Source organism: Cuculus canorus, chromosome 10 (assembly GCF_017976375.1).
Source record: "Cuculus canorus isolate bCucCan1 chromosome 10, bCucCan1.pri, whole genome shotgun sequence".
Taxonomy (NCBI): domain Eukaryota; kingdom Metazoa; phylum Chordata; class Aves; order Cuculiformes; family Cuculidae; genus Cuculus; species Cuculus canorus.
This window is the reverse complement of record NC_071410.1, coordinates 10,145,517-10,160,715: the sequence shown is the minus strand read 5'-3', so window position 1 is coordinate 10,160,715 and position 15,199 is coordinate 10,145,517. Positions and strand designations below refer to the sequence as shown.

Sequence of the window (15,199 nt, the reverse complement as noted above, 5' to 3'; positions counted from 1 at the left end):
CTCTGGGCAGGGGTGGGCTCCTGGTGCTGCACAAAGCCATCTGGGATGGAAGCACTGCACGGTGGGGCCACAGGGCTGTGGCCATTCCTTATCCCCCCCACCTTGGCAATGGCAGTGTTTATAGACTGGTGGTGGTCAGGATGTGACACCGGACCTGTGAAAGCGGACCTGGTCCTGTCACCGTCACCAGAACCAACCCTGACCCCAGACCCAGCTTCCAAAAGTACTGTGGGTGAGAATTTTCTCACTTGGCAATATTGAGGGCCAGCAGGAACGGCTTTCACTTCTGCAAGCTGGCTCGAAGCATCTTTTCCTTCAGCAGCAGAAGGCACGTGAAACTCAAAAGTCGCTAGGAGAAATGCGAAGCTTTCATGTGCTGCACCCACACAGTCACCATTAAACTGAAATGAAGCCTAGTTCAGTGCCACAGTTAGTATGAAGTTGGCATTTATTGATTATTTAAAATTGTTAATCTTCTGAGCAATCTGTTCACAGCAAACACAAACACATGTTCAGTTATGTTCTATATGAAAGACTAAAGTCATCTCACTAAACCTTCTCATGCTGTGGCAGAAAGTGATTGAATTTGCTTTCCCCAACATGACTTTTTTGCATCATTTTAGGTTCTATGAAATCTCAGTGATAGAGGTACAAACTGCAATGAAAATTTAATTGGAGCTTTGAGCTCACTGAGGGCCAGAGAGCTTTGCGGAAACTCAGGCTTCCTCTAACAGATTTGAGGCATTATCTACCTACCATTTAAATTTAACAAAAACAGCCAAGGATCGTTCCAGAAACTCTCCTTGGGAGAATGCCTGAACCTATGTTGATGACTTCCTCAGGTCCCTTTTCCTGCCTGGAAGTCATCAAGACAGAATCAGAGGACTTTGGCTGGTGGGCCTGAACTTTTGTTGCACCTGGTGAAGAACACCTATGGGTTCTTCAGTGTATACAGAGCCTACAGCACATCAGCTGCCCAGGCAAAAGAGTGAATCGCTCACTGGAGATGTGCTCTGAAGCACTGCATGTAAATACCATTCAGAACGTTCCAGACAAACATAGTCCATCCCATGAAGGGCCTAGAACTGCATTTTCCCAAGCACAGGTGGTGTTTATCTGGAGTCTAAGCAGGAAACCCGAGTTGTGCATCACCATGGGCTGAGTATCATTACTTCTTACTGACCCTTACCTATTTTAAAAAAGAGCTTAAGGCCTTTTCTATTAGAAATATTTAATACTAAAATATTAAAATTAGCTGGAATTCTCCAAACCACATTCTTAGCCTCATTTACTCCTACGTACAAAATCTAAGTGCCACCAAAAAGGGAATGTATTGAGCTATTACAAGGAATCTTGAAGACTAGTTTTTAAAGCAAAATCAGCACTGAGTTTCCGCATGACTTCTGCGTGGCTCAGCCCACGCTGCTCCCTTTTCATAAGCCCGTAGTTTTCTTTCACATACTTTGCAAAGGGTGTCAGATGTGTCCGTGCAGGAGTACCATCCTTCCGCGTGGGCTGATTCAGGACGAGCTGCCCCCCACAGAACGCACACACAAAGCGCTGCGTGTCCAGAGACTTGGAATGACGTCCAATCCTGAAATGGAAAAGGAAATACTTTGATTTCACACTTGTGGGTGACAGTGCTTGTGGGAAAGTGCTCCTTGCTCTTTTGTCCCGCTACTTAGGTAAGATTTCTAAACTAGCATTTTAGAACTTCACACACAATCAAATCCGTATCAGATATTTCTCTGCCCTAGAACTTTTCCTGCTGCCTTTTCAGTTCAGTTCCTTCCTCTCTTTTACTCTCAGCCTAACAGTATGAAGTGATACATCATTTCAAAACACCTCCACAACCCAAGTATCAACCACACCTTGGAGTTTCTCCTCAAAGCCATCAAATCTTCTCAATGCATCTGAGCAGTTAATGTGCTGCACGGTCATATTAAACACAGTCACATTAAACACTTCAGCAAGATTCTTTCATACGTGAAATACTGTTTCCTTCCAGTGCTTCTGGAAGTAGCACACAGGATCCTGAGAAAAAACATTCCTGGGATGTATCAGATCCAGTCATTGCCCCGTCAGCCCACGAGTATTACTGCTGACGTTGTACTCAGTTAAGACTGGAAATACCCCTACCAAAAAGCTGCCTGTAATAGGATCAGTTTGATAACAAAATCAGAGATAAGCAGCCCAAAACTCAATATTAACTACAGCAGCAGGTGAATCCAAATTTACACCATTGGAGCAATGTTTGAAAAGCGAGAGCAGCCACACGGGGCGTGACCTTTCCCTGCTACATCCTTCAAAGCTGAGGCACGTATTCTGATTTCTTACAGCTTCCCAAAGATGTTCCATCATCACCAATAGTCTCAGAAGACACTTCTGCCTGTCCTGACCTCTGAACTGGAACTGAAACTACCTGGAAACAAATGTGGAATTGGGCAGTGAGGTTCTATGGGCTCAGGAAATGTGAACTTCAGAGTATCCCAATTGCTTCACAGTTCCAGAGACCCATGATTTCTAGACAAGGAGACCGCTAAGCTAGAGACAAAGTTAACACATAGTCAACGCAAGAACAAAACATTACTCACGTAGCTTTGCACTGGACACATTCATAGATGAATTTGTATATAATCTCATAGTTGTGGCATCTTGTTACTACTGGCAGTTCTGGGTGAATCACAGCTGATTTATTGGCATAGAATCTCCAGAATCGTCCATGTCCATCGCGAACACCATTGATCAGCCAGGTGGCTGCATGGCAAACCTCATGAATTAGTGTGTCTCGAAGACGATCTTTGGGTGAGGGAAACGAAAGACATTAAGATCGGTCAGGTATGAGGAAGCGCAGACTTTCATCCCTGGTCACTGCTTCAGACACCTTTGACATTCATTCTTTAATAAGATGCCACAGTTATTTTAGAGGCTGGAATTACCGAAGTTTTGATAAGATAAAATGCCCCAAAACAAGGTTTTACTCAGTGCATTTCAAGTTTTGTGATTAGCCCTAATTCTGCATCCTAGCTTCCTAGTAACTTCCCTGCACACTTAATCTTTTTGGGGGTCAGGGCAGTTAATTCTGCCAACAAGGTGGCTATGATGGAAGAAGTCAGGTTCTAGATTGCCATTACAGTACATCTAGAATTCAAGTAACCTATAGGTCTTCAAATAAATTATAAATAAAAAACTGCAGTTTGCATGAATATCTCTTTTCTCACATTTTACAAATTTACCCAGCCTCTTAGAAGGGTTGTGAGGACAGGTACTACCATCCATGGATGTATTTATTCAATGTATTATGAAATTTCAAAGCAGGGTTCAGTTCCAGATCTCCTAGGTCTCAGGTTCACGTTATCTCTAGAACTCACTTTCTTCAAGAAAAATCAATATATTTTTCCTTTTACCTACCTGCAGAGTCACAGACTTTCTCGGAAAGCTCTATGCGAGCATAACGCTTTGCTTCTGTCCCTTGTGTCTGTCCAGTTACACAAAATCCTGCTGTTTTTCTCATTTTCTTATTCCAGAGTATTACCATGTTCTCTGGCAACTGAAAAACAAGACAGTTCATGTAATTTGCCCTCTCTTACCTCTTCTACCTTCTTCTGTCCCTCTGGCTTCCCGTTGTATTTAGAGCAAAGGCAGTACAGGACGTCTCTGTTAGTACCCTTAACTCTGTTGTCACTTAAGATGCAAACCCTCCCTCCATGGCTTCTTATTCCCATCATGTTTTCCTGTATCCAACACAGGGAGTTTCACGGTGCAGGATGAGACAGAGTCCCTCAGTTCTGCCTCCACCAGAGGCTAACACATGCTGCTTAAGAGGAAATACAAGGACACGTCAGGCATAAAACAAAATTTCCTCTTCAAAAAGAGTAGTTTTCCAAATCATGAGTCATTTGAAAGACAACAACTCGCTAAGCCACACGTGGTTCCTTTGCATTAAATAGTCCTTGAAGTTGTTTTCTGGTGTTTTGGGGAGAGTGTGTGTGTATATTTGAGAATACAGATGCATCGTTAACAACCACAATAGTCTGATCAGAAGTTCTACAGCTTAATGATTTACAGCTCAAATACAATCTGCTGTGGTTGTTCTGAACGTGCAGCTTGCCATATTAATTCGATGCACCTTCACACCATGACTGTGTGAAGAATAACCCCTTGCTTATCCTCTGTGCTGCTTCTAATCTGCTAAGCCCTCATACCTAGCTCAATTAGCTTCGTTCATTTATTAACATTTTTCTGACAGCTAGATCAACTAATGAGCTTAAATAAGTGGTCCAACAGTACTAAGTGTGAGTACAGCTACAGGGCTGAAGCACTGGGAAACAAGATATTTTGTTTTCAGGAATAATGAGCCTGTTCAGCTCAGCTTTCTGTGAAATCATGACCTCAGCCCGTCCTTGGTCAGCTCAGCAATATTTTATCAGCACAGAAACATCTTCCTAAAGGCCATTCCATTGGAATTACTGAGGGCAGCGTCCTTCTTTTCAAGGACGTTTCCCAGCCAGAGGAAGGACTCCTGTATCCCAGAAGATGTAAAGGACAGGACAGATGTTCTCTGAAACTGCATCTTCAATTTGAAGCGCAAGTTATAGGTTTATGTTCACCCAAAAGTGTTATTCAAAGGATAAGCAGCTTTCTAATCTGTTCCAGAGTGGCAGACATGAACATGCAAGATCACATGTAGTATGTGTGAGGCAACAGGCCCCAGAACAGAAGGAAGTGCTTTTATCCATCCCTGCTGCCCAACACACACTCCTGCCACTTGCCTTTTGTTAGCTGCAGGCAAGGAGGTTGTGCTCAAACGAGCTGTGAGGCTGCCGTGATGCTGCAGCAGTCGTGAGTACGTGTTAATTCCATAACAGCTGAGTGAGAAACAGTGCCAGGCAGCCTTGAGCTGCCTTCAGCAGCAGAAAGCCTTAACTGCCTTTGCCAGGGCACACGACCACAGAGGCAGCAACAGCAACGCTCCTGGGCTGCCGAGCTGACGACCACAGAGGTACTAACAAATACATGAGGATCGGTATCAACCACCTCTTCAAAGACAAACCTGATCCGAGGCCTCTCATGTAGCAGTTTCCCCCACCAAGGACTGCTGGACAGCATTCCAACTGCTCACTTAAGCTGGGAAAGCTGCCAAGCTGGAAACCACAGCATCACAGCGCTGACAACCCCCTCTTCAAAGAAACTGATTGAACTAATTCAAACAAACAATTGCTATAAAGCTTAACTTCCACTGACTGAAGAGAATAAAGAGCGGTTACGTCGAAAAGTGAGGAGCAACATATTAACCAGCATTTTAGATTTGTAGTTTTTGTTTGGAAGCCAACCTTCTGCTCAAAGATGGTATTATTATACAGAGAGTAGAGCTTCTGCACCAGCTCCTCTTTATTCTTCTTGAAATGCTTCACATACTGGGAAGCCGGATTTGACAGATCTTGCAAGAAACAGCCAGGCACTGAGCACCCCCTGAGCCTGCAAGAAAAGCGATAAAAAGCAGTTTAGTGAAGTACAGAGATCTGGCATTGAACAATAATGGCTACTTTATAGCAAATAAAGACCTCCAAGCTGCTGGCACTGCAATAAACCTCTCCTGCCTCTTTCACTAGCTTGCCCTCACGAGGCCAATGGGGGGCACACACTTGTATTGTCTTCTTCCCTCTTCAGGGGCACGAAAGGGCAGAGCTGCTGCAGTAGTTCTGCCATTATTTCATTAATTCACAAAACTAGATGACGAGGACCATTAAGTAGGAACAGGGGGTGGCTCAGATGTTTGCAACACAGTGAGCCACGATTATACCAAAACCTGATCAATACTTGCACAGCCCTAACGTGATCACCCACAACAAAGGTATATTTTCAGAAATGTAGCCAACGAGGTACTGGGAATCCTCAGGAATTCATTCAGGGGAAGCAGATATTCCACTAGGATGACTAACTCCAATACTGCAGCCTTCGGACAATGTATCAGCTTAGAAGACATCATCTGAAGGTTTTGTACTGGTATGCACAATTACAAAATGACTAAAGAAAAACACCACACAGCTAAAGGGCAGGATAAAGATATCTATTAGAAATTAAAACAAACATTCTTCTGAAAAGCTCAAGTTGCACCCATGTATAGAAAAAGACAGATGAATTCAGCAAGTTTTAAGGATACAGGTCAAAAATATCACATCAAGCTTGTTAAAAGTCATTAATTATAAATAGAATCAGTTTCGATACATTTTCAAAGGCAGGCAGCTGGACAGGTAGAATCTATGGGGCCAGCGAACGTTAGAAGTATGCTGAGCCAAGACAAGGAATAGCAAGAGCGCTAACATTTACCAAGATTTGACATTTGTCAGATTTATTTGTCACCAGTTCCTCAAAGCAGAGATTAGCTTATATTCTCCCTGTCATACCCAAGACAGAAAGCTTTGATTTCCAGCTACTTAACCATTAAGAACTGCTGGATTGGTAGCAGAAGCTTCTAGGTACCAGAAACATCAGAACGTCATCCTAGGTAAAATATTTAGCATCTCATCCATCTATAATGGTCCTGGAACAGAGCACAGATGGAGAAACACTTACTTTTTCTCTGTCTTTGCTGACTGTGAGCAACCGAACAATCCATTCCTAGGAATGCTTGCAGAAGTCTTTATCCTGAAAGGTGTTTCTGCGAGTGAAATGGAGTTTGGCCTTGGTGTCTTGAATCCCTCCTCTTTCAAGGGCTGGGCATCTTCACGGGGTGACTTGATGTTTTCTAGTTCAGAGAGAGTCACAGGATTACAAACCATCAAAGAATCGGGGACACAGATGTCAGCAACCACGTAACAGACAGTGGTGGAAAGATTCAAATATTCCACCTCAGAATACCCACTCTTACTGGGCACACTTGAATGCAAACGCTTTTACAACTGATGGAAAGGTAATTTGGTGTTACACGCTACAAAAAATACCATTCCGTGAAGAAGCTGCAGACTCCAAACTTTCAAACATTCAGCTCAGAGGAAGTGGAGGGAAAAGAATTTGTGACCTCACTCAGGCACATTTCACCACTTCAAAATACACAACCAGCACACTGGGAGCAGCAACGCAGAGACACCTTTGGAACAAATAAAATCAGTCTAACCTGTCTGTCATACATCATAAGTCACATTGTTCATTTCATAGGCAAGTTGGGATCAGACAGCTGCCTATTTCGGCAGCCCACATCTGAACAAGTTGTTACAATGACTGACCCTCACACCAGACATCAAAGGCTGCTTCTAAGTTTGCAGTTTCAGCAGACGTTCTCTCTGCTAGCTTTTCTCTAGCTGTTCTCCTGCTTGAGCCGCTTGTCTCCTTCCACTGTTCAAACATACAGAGAGAAGCCAGTGCAGCTGCCAGTTTGCTTCTAGAATATGTTTTCTAGGTCACATTGACACACTCCAATTTAAAAAAAAGCAATTCCTTTTTCCCCGGGCATATTTCTATGCCGTTAGCCATCCTCTTCCACAGGTCTCCTTGCCCTGATCTAGTTCTTGTTAGCGAGGAAGGCACCCTGTATTTACTCTTCTAGAAAAGAGATTTGTTTTCACCTGCTCTTGCTGATCCCTTTTCCTCCCTTGCAATCTTTCAGTTGGAGCTCACCTCAGTGAGTCGAAAGAGAGAAGGCTCTAACGATTTAGGAAATTCTCATTATAAACTGTATTTTAAATAAAATAAAATAAAGTCAATTATAAATCCAAATACTAAATTTAACATCATCTAAACTGCTCAAAATTTCAGTCTTACCAAAATGGCAGCTTCACATTAACTGACACCATGCATTGAAAAAAAACCAACAACACATTCAAAACCACCAGTCAGGTTTGTTTTCAGAACAATTTAAAAAACTAAAAATGCCTACAATTATAGGAATTATAAAAACAAGCGATATTGAATAAACTTAAATCATTTTTCAGAACGTTCAGAGAAATAATTTCTAACTGCATCAAATCCAACTGCGAGGCACCGGGTTGCTCTTCTAAAGCGTGTGACACACAAATGAAAAGAAAGAAGCAATCAGCATTACCACTGCTGCCAACAGGCAGCTTGCAAATTAGCTAAGAACAATTGCTTACCTGCTGTGCTTGGCTGGTAGACATTTTTACTTATGCTTAAGATTGTTTTTCTGGGTGTACTTAGTTTCCTGATCCGTTCTATTAATGACTCAAATTCGCCATCTGAGCTGTCTGATTCTGCCTCTGTGCTTTGTCGCAGTACCCCAGCTGGCGCTTTATTTTCTGTACTCTTCTCACAGCTTTTTTCCTTCCTTCTAACAGACAAGTCTGGAGTGCCTCTGACAACTGAATCGCTCGGATTTTGCGGAGGTGGGAGTTCTAAGCCCCTCCGACTCTGTTTCTCTTTAACTCGCCCTTTTTGGTACTCGTGCCATGGACTTTCTGCAAAGACAGAATCTTCAGTGTCACTTGAAGCCTCTGGATACTGCAACTTTTGGCAGCAAGTGTTTTTCTTTCCAGAAGCCATTGGCTTCTTAGGGGTCCGAAGATCCTTCTGGGCTGCAATTCAAAAGAAACAGCTCAAAGTTTTGGTGATTTCATTTAGGACATGTTCATTTGTTGTAACACACGAAAAAACCCCACCTTTCAGAGACAGGAAAACACAAAGAATAGAATGATGTCTTTGCATTTGCTTTATTACATTCTGCTCATATACCATCATACTAAAGGAAAAGTCACTGAAAGATGTATTTAAAAAAAACTTAGCTTAAACCCCATTTATGTGTACATCAGCCATCAGGCTGAACAATCCTGAATAGGTAACCAGCACTGGCAGAACCTTTGTTCCCAGTAACAAAAGCTACGTGCATCTAAGAGTAAGGCTGAACATTTCATATTAAAGTTCTACAAAAACACCAAGTGAAGGGTGTAAGAAATGCTCGGCCTTAGCTGGTCAGACCGTAGCCCACAGCACAAAGTTGCCAACAAACAAGGCTTCTGACATCTCAGATTTCACCTACCAAGAGCAAGCAATCACTTCAGATCTACTGGCAACTTTTTATTCTTTTAATGATGCTTCTGGTTCGCTTTTCTTCCCCCATTTCCCCTCCAGGAATCATCCCATTAGGATTTTACAGTCTGCAGCTGGCAAACGTTTCAGGGCTGACATCAACACCTGCTCCGAGAGATCCCGCCCTTCTCGATCAGGGATCAGATCTTCTCCAGGGTCACATACAATCAGTTATCGTTTCTCATCTACTAGAATTCTGTCCCATGCCAAGAATTCCAGAGCACTGTTTGCTCCCTGGGAAGTCCAGTTTGCTCGTATTGGTGAGAAGCGTGCCAGACAGCTCTAGTCCAGCTCTGAATGTAAGCAAAGGCACTTTCTATCCCTTGAGGGAAAACAGGGATCCTCTCTGCTCAGACAGGCACCGAAACCCCTCAAGTCACAGTTTGCCACAGCATCTTGTAGCCAGTGTTAACAGGACTACACGCAGGACCCTCGTTAAGGATCTCCAAATTAAAGGACCCTGTGGCTCTGCAACAACTATAGGCAAGGCGGGCCTGCTGGCCAACATCTGCCTCACATTAAAAGGCATCTGACTGAACAATCACCTTCTTTACTCAGTGTCTTTTGGCCACAGAATGAGGTGGGACAGCCACAGGAACACAGTTTTGCCTGTCCCAAGTCGTCTCTCCATCCTGTATTTGCAGCTCAGTCTAACCAATCATAAGCTGCTACTGCTCTCACAGAGCCAAACACTAGCAGATACTCCACAGTAGCAGCAATTCTTCAAACTGTACCCTTGTCAGAACATTGTGACTGCTTTCCCCCGTTACCCCCAGAGGAAACAGGAAAGCCTCTCCTCTGTTATCCTCAAGGAAGAGACAAAGTCATCTCATGTTTAGCAAACTCTCAGAAACTGGTGAGCTCAGCAATGAATAGCAATGAATGCTATCTTTCCATCCATTAAAACTGCTGCTCCACACTTGCTGCTGGACAACTACTTGCCATTCTTTGTTGCACTCTTCTTCACTTTAAAGTCCAAGAAGAAATCCTCCGAGTCATCAATGAAGTCCTTCAAACTGCAAAACAAGCAAGTAACGTGAGAAAAAAAGTAGGTATTATCAGGAAAACAGAAGAGTAAGTTTGCTTTCCTAAAAAAAGCAAACAAAAAAAGACACACAAAATAACAGGATCAGTTTTGCCCACAGCAAATGTCACCATTTACGTCCATTAGCAGGAATGGCAATAGAGCATGTACACATCCAAACATCCCATTTACAGTTGACCTGAACACAGAGGCTAAACACATAGTAGTTGCTCATCTGCACTCACTTCTATACATTTATCTGCCTACAAATCACTAAAATTTTTGATCATTTTTCTGTATTCTGAATAGTAGATGTGATGCAGAGACTTAACACATGAACATTACAAAGTCATTAATTACAGCACCCACCTTGCATCCACCTTTTTAGAAACAGACTTGGGAGTTTTCATTCTAGCTAAAACTGAAACAATAAAAGATCAATTAAAACCAAAGTTGTTCCATTTGTCATGCACGTTTTTAAGAGAAAAGTTTGCAACTACTAAAAATTCAGTCTAAAGTAATAAAAAAATAACAAAAGAATCTTTTACATATAATTCCAGCTCTCGGTTCCTCAGAGCTGACAGCAGCTGTCTAGCGTTTCCTTCATTATTCAGTCCTCACCCAGCACAAAGCCAGATAAGACGTGCTGTTACGTACCCAGCGCTACCCAAGGCAGCGTCCTCATGGACCATTGGCAGTGGAATTCAATGGGTTTACCAGTATTTTCTCTAAGCATTTCAGTGACTGCAGGCAGGAGTTCCCCTACTGCAAAGAGGTGTCTGTATGTTTATTCCATTAAGTGACTCAAAAAAAGTGTTCAAACAAAGTAATTCGTCTCCCTGCAGAACAGCAATTCAGTGCCTCTTCTCAGAAATTAATGTGTTTTAGTCACTCTTGGAATATTGTAGCGACTGCTAAACAGGAACACGTGGTTCAGACAGCAATACTGCATGCGCTTAAAGTAATCATTCTTGAGAGATTATCAGAAATGTCATCAAAATTTTACACACCTTCATCATTTTGAGAGATTCGGTAAAGCTGAGGGGGAAGAAACTTCATTAAAGCATAAAGGGTGGTAGGAAATAGATGATCTTTAAGGTCCCTTCTAACCCAAACTACTCTATGATTCTATGACAAATGAGGATAGGGAGAAGGAAACAACTGTCCATTCTTTAGAATATAATGGGCCAAAATAACAATTAAGACATTTGTTTACACAATCTGACACTGCGTGCATGACTTTAATAGGATTATAAACTTTTGCACCATGCCACAAGCCCCAAACCAGAAGCCAGAAGGGGAGAGAAAAGAAAGAATTCAAGACCTTGAAGCTCCCCAAGTATTTGGAGCAAGAAGTTATTTTCAATTTTAGCACCCAGTAGTCTTTGCCGCTACCTTCATGACAAAAGAAGTAAACGCAGCATCTGCTGCCTTCCAAGCTGTTCCTACTCGTTTCTACGACTGTCACTGTAGTGACAAGGTGGCAATAGAACAGCTTTGCAAATATTCTGCTCCAGGGCCCTGCTAGTTCTTCTCAGCTCCCTTCCACCCCAGAGCTGACGTGATTTCAGCCCCAACAGCCTCCTGGGAGCAGGAGGCAAAAAAAAAAAAAGAAAAAGAGAGAGATTGACAAATATTTAAATTTAAAAACTTACAGGGAAGTAAACTATGTCCTAATGAACGGATGGGACTGAGATATTTATCAGATTTAGAAGCCCAGAGGTGGTGCAGGAACCATATACAGCACATTTTAATTCAACTGGACACAAGTAATAAGGCTTGACAATGCTTAAGATCATTCACACAGCACGGAGATGGAGCACAGCGTGAACTCTAAAGCAACAAGAAATCCGCTTTAGAAGCATCTAGACTAACATGAGTGATATGTGAAAGACAAAATAAACAAACATTACTTGCTATCTTCTCCATCTCTGTTCAGATGGTGAACAGGTGACAAGGAACATACTATAAGATTTACAAATCTTTAATTACTTACCGGTCAGTCTGAAACATGATGGAGCCACGATTTGTCAAGGAATGAGCTAAACAGAACTCTTGCAACAGGAAAAACAGTGTGTACTCAACTACCCTGGCACAAAACGATCATCACAATGGCTATTAGCAAAAATACGAATATCAGGTTTTGTACATAGAGGTTAAACATAAAGACAGGATGTGATGCACAGCAGAAACCACGATGTAAAAATTAGCATTTAATTCCTTGAGCCACTATGAAAAGGCAAAACCATCCCTCCGACTGGTTAAGCCTCAAGCGGCAGAAGCCGTGACACATAAGAGTTTCTGAGTAGTTTAGACACATTTAGAACAGTAACAGCTTAGAGAAAATATTTATTTGAAGATGCTTTGTAGATCAAGAAGGCAGCAAGTGACAGGGAACAGACAAAACAAGAAAAAATAATGCAAAGCAAAAAAGCATCTAAGAGTGAGACACAAGGTTCAAGAGCGCTCATTGTGGTCTAGAGCTACTAACGCTGTGCCACAAGGAGAAAGTGTGCTTTGCAGAAGCAATGAAAGAAAATCAGGAGTAAAAACTACTTTGCTACTAGATAGAAATGTGTACAATGCTCCTTCAGAAAAAAACACTACCGTGCGCTATTACTTACACATTTCAAATTCATCATCGCTGCTGGAAGAGAAGTACAGGGCGCGGCTACAAAAAATGAAAGGCAAGACAGTGTCAAACACATCAGGTCAACAGCAAACAGATCTGCATCTCTACTGGTCTGTAACACCTGCGAAACCCAAAATCCAACATATACTAAAAAATAAGTTCAAACAAGCCAAACTGTTTAAAATTATTTAAAACAGAAATATCAGAACTTCCATATTAAAATTTATAACAACCATGTATGTTCAACATTCAAGTAATAATCAATTGCTGTCAAAATTTGAAAGACTAAACCGTTGGGAGACACCAACTTAGGATGTTACACTGGTTTAAGTTCAAATTGTGTGTTAGAAGCCAGAAGGGGTAGAAAGGTCATTTCTCATCTTACAAATGGTATTTGATCAGGGGGAGGATGTTGCGTTGTGTTTAAGTCTGAAACCTTATAATGTGTGATGACAAGAAACAATCTGGTTTGGTATGAAGTGCACTTGGATGTGGTTGCTGTGAACATTCAGCGAACCACAGCAGCTTCTACAGAGTAGTTTTAAGCTGCAGAACGGGTGCATTGGTGCTTAGACTGCGATGCTCATGCAAACACAGAGCCCTAGGACTCCTTCCAAAAGATTATTTCCTTTTCTGTCAAAGGCCAAACATCAACAACTTGAAAAACACGCTATGAATTTGGAGAATATGGAACACTTCATGGATTTGCACGTCAGCCTTGTGGAGGAGCCATGGCAATCTTCTGTCTCGTTCCAACCTTGGTGTATGTTCTGCAAAGCAAGCTTACAAATATGAATGCAGCTTCTTGGAGATCCGTGACAAGTGGTGTCCCTCAGGGTTCGCTACTGGGATCAGTGCTGGTTAATATTTTCATCTATTACATATAGACAGCAGATCGAGTGCACCCTAAGCAAGTTTGCAGACAACACCAAGCTGAGCGGTGCAGTTGTCACACCAGAAGGACTGGATGCCACCCAGAAGGACCTGGACAGACTGGAGAAGTGGGACTATGTGAACCTCATGAAGTTCAATAAGGCCATGTGCAACATCCTGGTTGGAGTAATCCATGGTTTTGATACAGGATGGGCTATGATGTGATTCAGAGGAGCCCTGCAGAGAGGGACTTGGGGTGCTGATTGATGATAAGCTCGACATGAGCCGGCAATGTATGCCTGCAGCCCAGAAGGGCAACAGTGTCCTGGGCTGCATCAAAAGATGCACGGCCAGCAGGTCAAGGGAGGGGATTCTCCCCTCTACTCTGCTCTCCTAAGACCCCAGCTGGAATCATGTCCAATTCTGGAATCCACAACATGAGAAGGATATGGACATGTTGGAACACATCCGGAGGCGGCCATGAAGATTATCAGAGGGCTGGAGCACCTCTGCTATGACGACAGGCTGAGAGAGTTGGGGTTGTTCAGCTGAGAGTTCAGGGGAGACCTTAGAGTGACCTTCCAGTACCTGAAGGAGCTGCAGGAAAACTGGGGAGGGGCTTTTTACGAGGACATGGAGTGATAGGATGAGGAGGCTTTAAATTGGAGAGGGGAAGATTTAGATCAGACATTAGGAAGAATTTCTTCGCGCTGAGGGTGGTGAGGCCCTGGCCCAGGCTGCCCCATCCCTGGAGGCGCCCAAGGCCAGGCTGGATGGGGTTTGAGCAGCCTGGTCTGGGGGAGAGGTGGACCTGGATAGGCCTTGAGGTCCCTTCAACCCAAACCACTCTATATATTCTTCCCATTCAATTAAAAACCGCAGTTCTGGATCAGTCGATACCGCTCGCCACAAGCCCGTACCCGCAGCCGCGTTTCAGTACGACAGACGCGCCCCCTCGGTCTCACCTGCCGTCCCCCGCCGCCGCTCCCGCTGCCCCGGGCGGGTCCCTTTGCTGCGGGGCCGCCTCCTGCGAACGAGAGAGAACGTGAACGGGGCGACCGGGGAGTGAGGGGAGAGAAGAAGAGTCGACGGCCCCGGGACGCACCGTCTCCGCCCGCTCCATCGTTTCGAACCGCCCGCCGCGCCGCTTCCGGGCGGCCCCGGCCGCATGCGCAGAGCCCCGAGCCTGCGCACCGGGCACCGGGGGCGGGGAGCGCTGCAGCCCCGGGGGCGCGCGGGGGAGGCGGGTTGTTACCAGTATAAAAAGTGGAATATCTTTTATTCAAGCTAAAGTTTCATCTGAGCAATGGTGTTCTATGAAACTTCGACAGAACGTCCCTCCGACAGAGAGTTTTCTTTCCAACAGTGTTTCTCCAGACACTGCTCATGCTTTGGAGCCGATAGTGCCTTGTGCTCAGTGTGATCCGAGCTGAGCAGGTGTCTCCCCGCAATCCCCTCTGTCTGCAGTCTCTCCCCATCCCAAACGCAAGGTCAGGCAGAGCTGGAGCCAGAGCTCCGAATTTGCAAGAGTTTGGACTGTTGTGAAGTTCATAACAACATTAAACTTAGGAAAGTCATAGAATGTGCATAAGATTTCTGGGAAAATTTATCCATACGCCTGTGAGTGTGGG

General features: G+C 43.7%; 1 protein-coding gene and 1 non-coding gene across 4 annotated transcripts; both read right to left on the bottom strand.

The window, feature by feature from the left end:
• Positions 1-123: 123 nt before the first annotated feature.
• Positions 124-14,729, bottom strand: GCNA (germ cell nuclear acidic peptidase). 3 transcript variants are annotated; one of them, XM_054075740.1, is made up of 12 exons: positions 14,674-14,729; positions 14,534-14,595; positions 12,688-12,734; positions 10,721-10,828; positions 10,433-10,484; positions 9,982-10,055; positions 8,091-8,528; positions 6,577-6,748; positions 5,334-5,478; positions 3,412-3,550; positions 2,595-2,799; positions 124-1,594 (listed from the first exon to the last, which is right to left on the bottom strand). In XM_054075740.1, exons 1-12 carry the CDS (start codon positions 14,689-14,691, stop codon positions 1,342-1,344), a joined length of 1,713 nt encoding a protein of 570 aa, XP_053931715.1. In that variant the 5' UTR covers positions 14,692-14,729; the 3' UTR covers positions 124-1,341. The 3 variants fall into 3 exon arrangements, with proteins under 3 accessions (XP_053931715.1, XP_053931716.1, XP_053931717.1); XM_054075741.1 differs by lacking the exon at positions 10,721-10,828; XM_054075742.1 differs by lacking the exons at positions 10,721-10,828; positions 12,688-12,734; positions 14,534-14,595; positions 14,674-14,729 and adding an exon at positions 12,060-12,650.
• LOC128853223 (U6 spliceosomal RNA) lies at positions 13,377-13,478 on the bottom strand. Its single transcript, XR_008451571.1, has one exon. It is a non-coding gene; the product is annotated as a U6 spliceosomal RNA (small nuclear RNA).
• Positions 14,730-15,199: the final 470 nt, after the last annotated feature.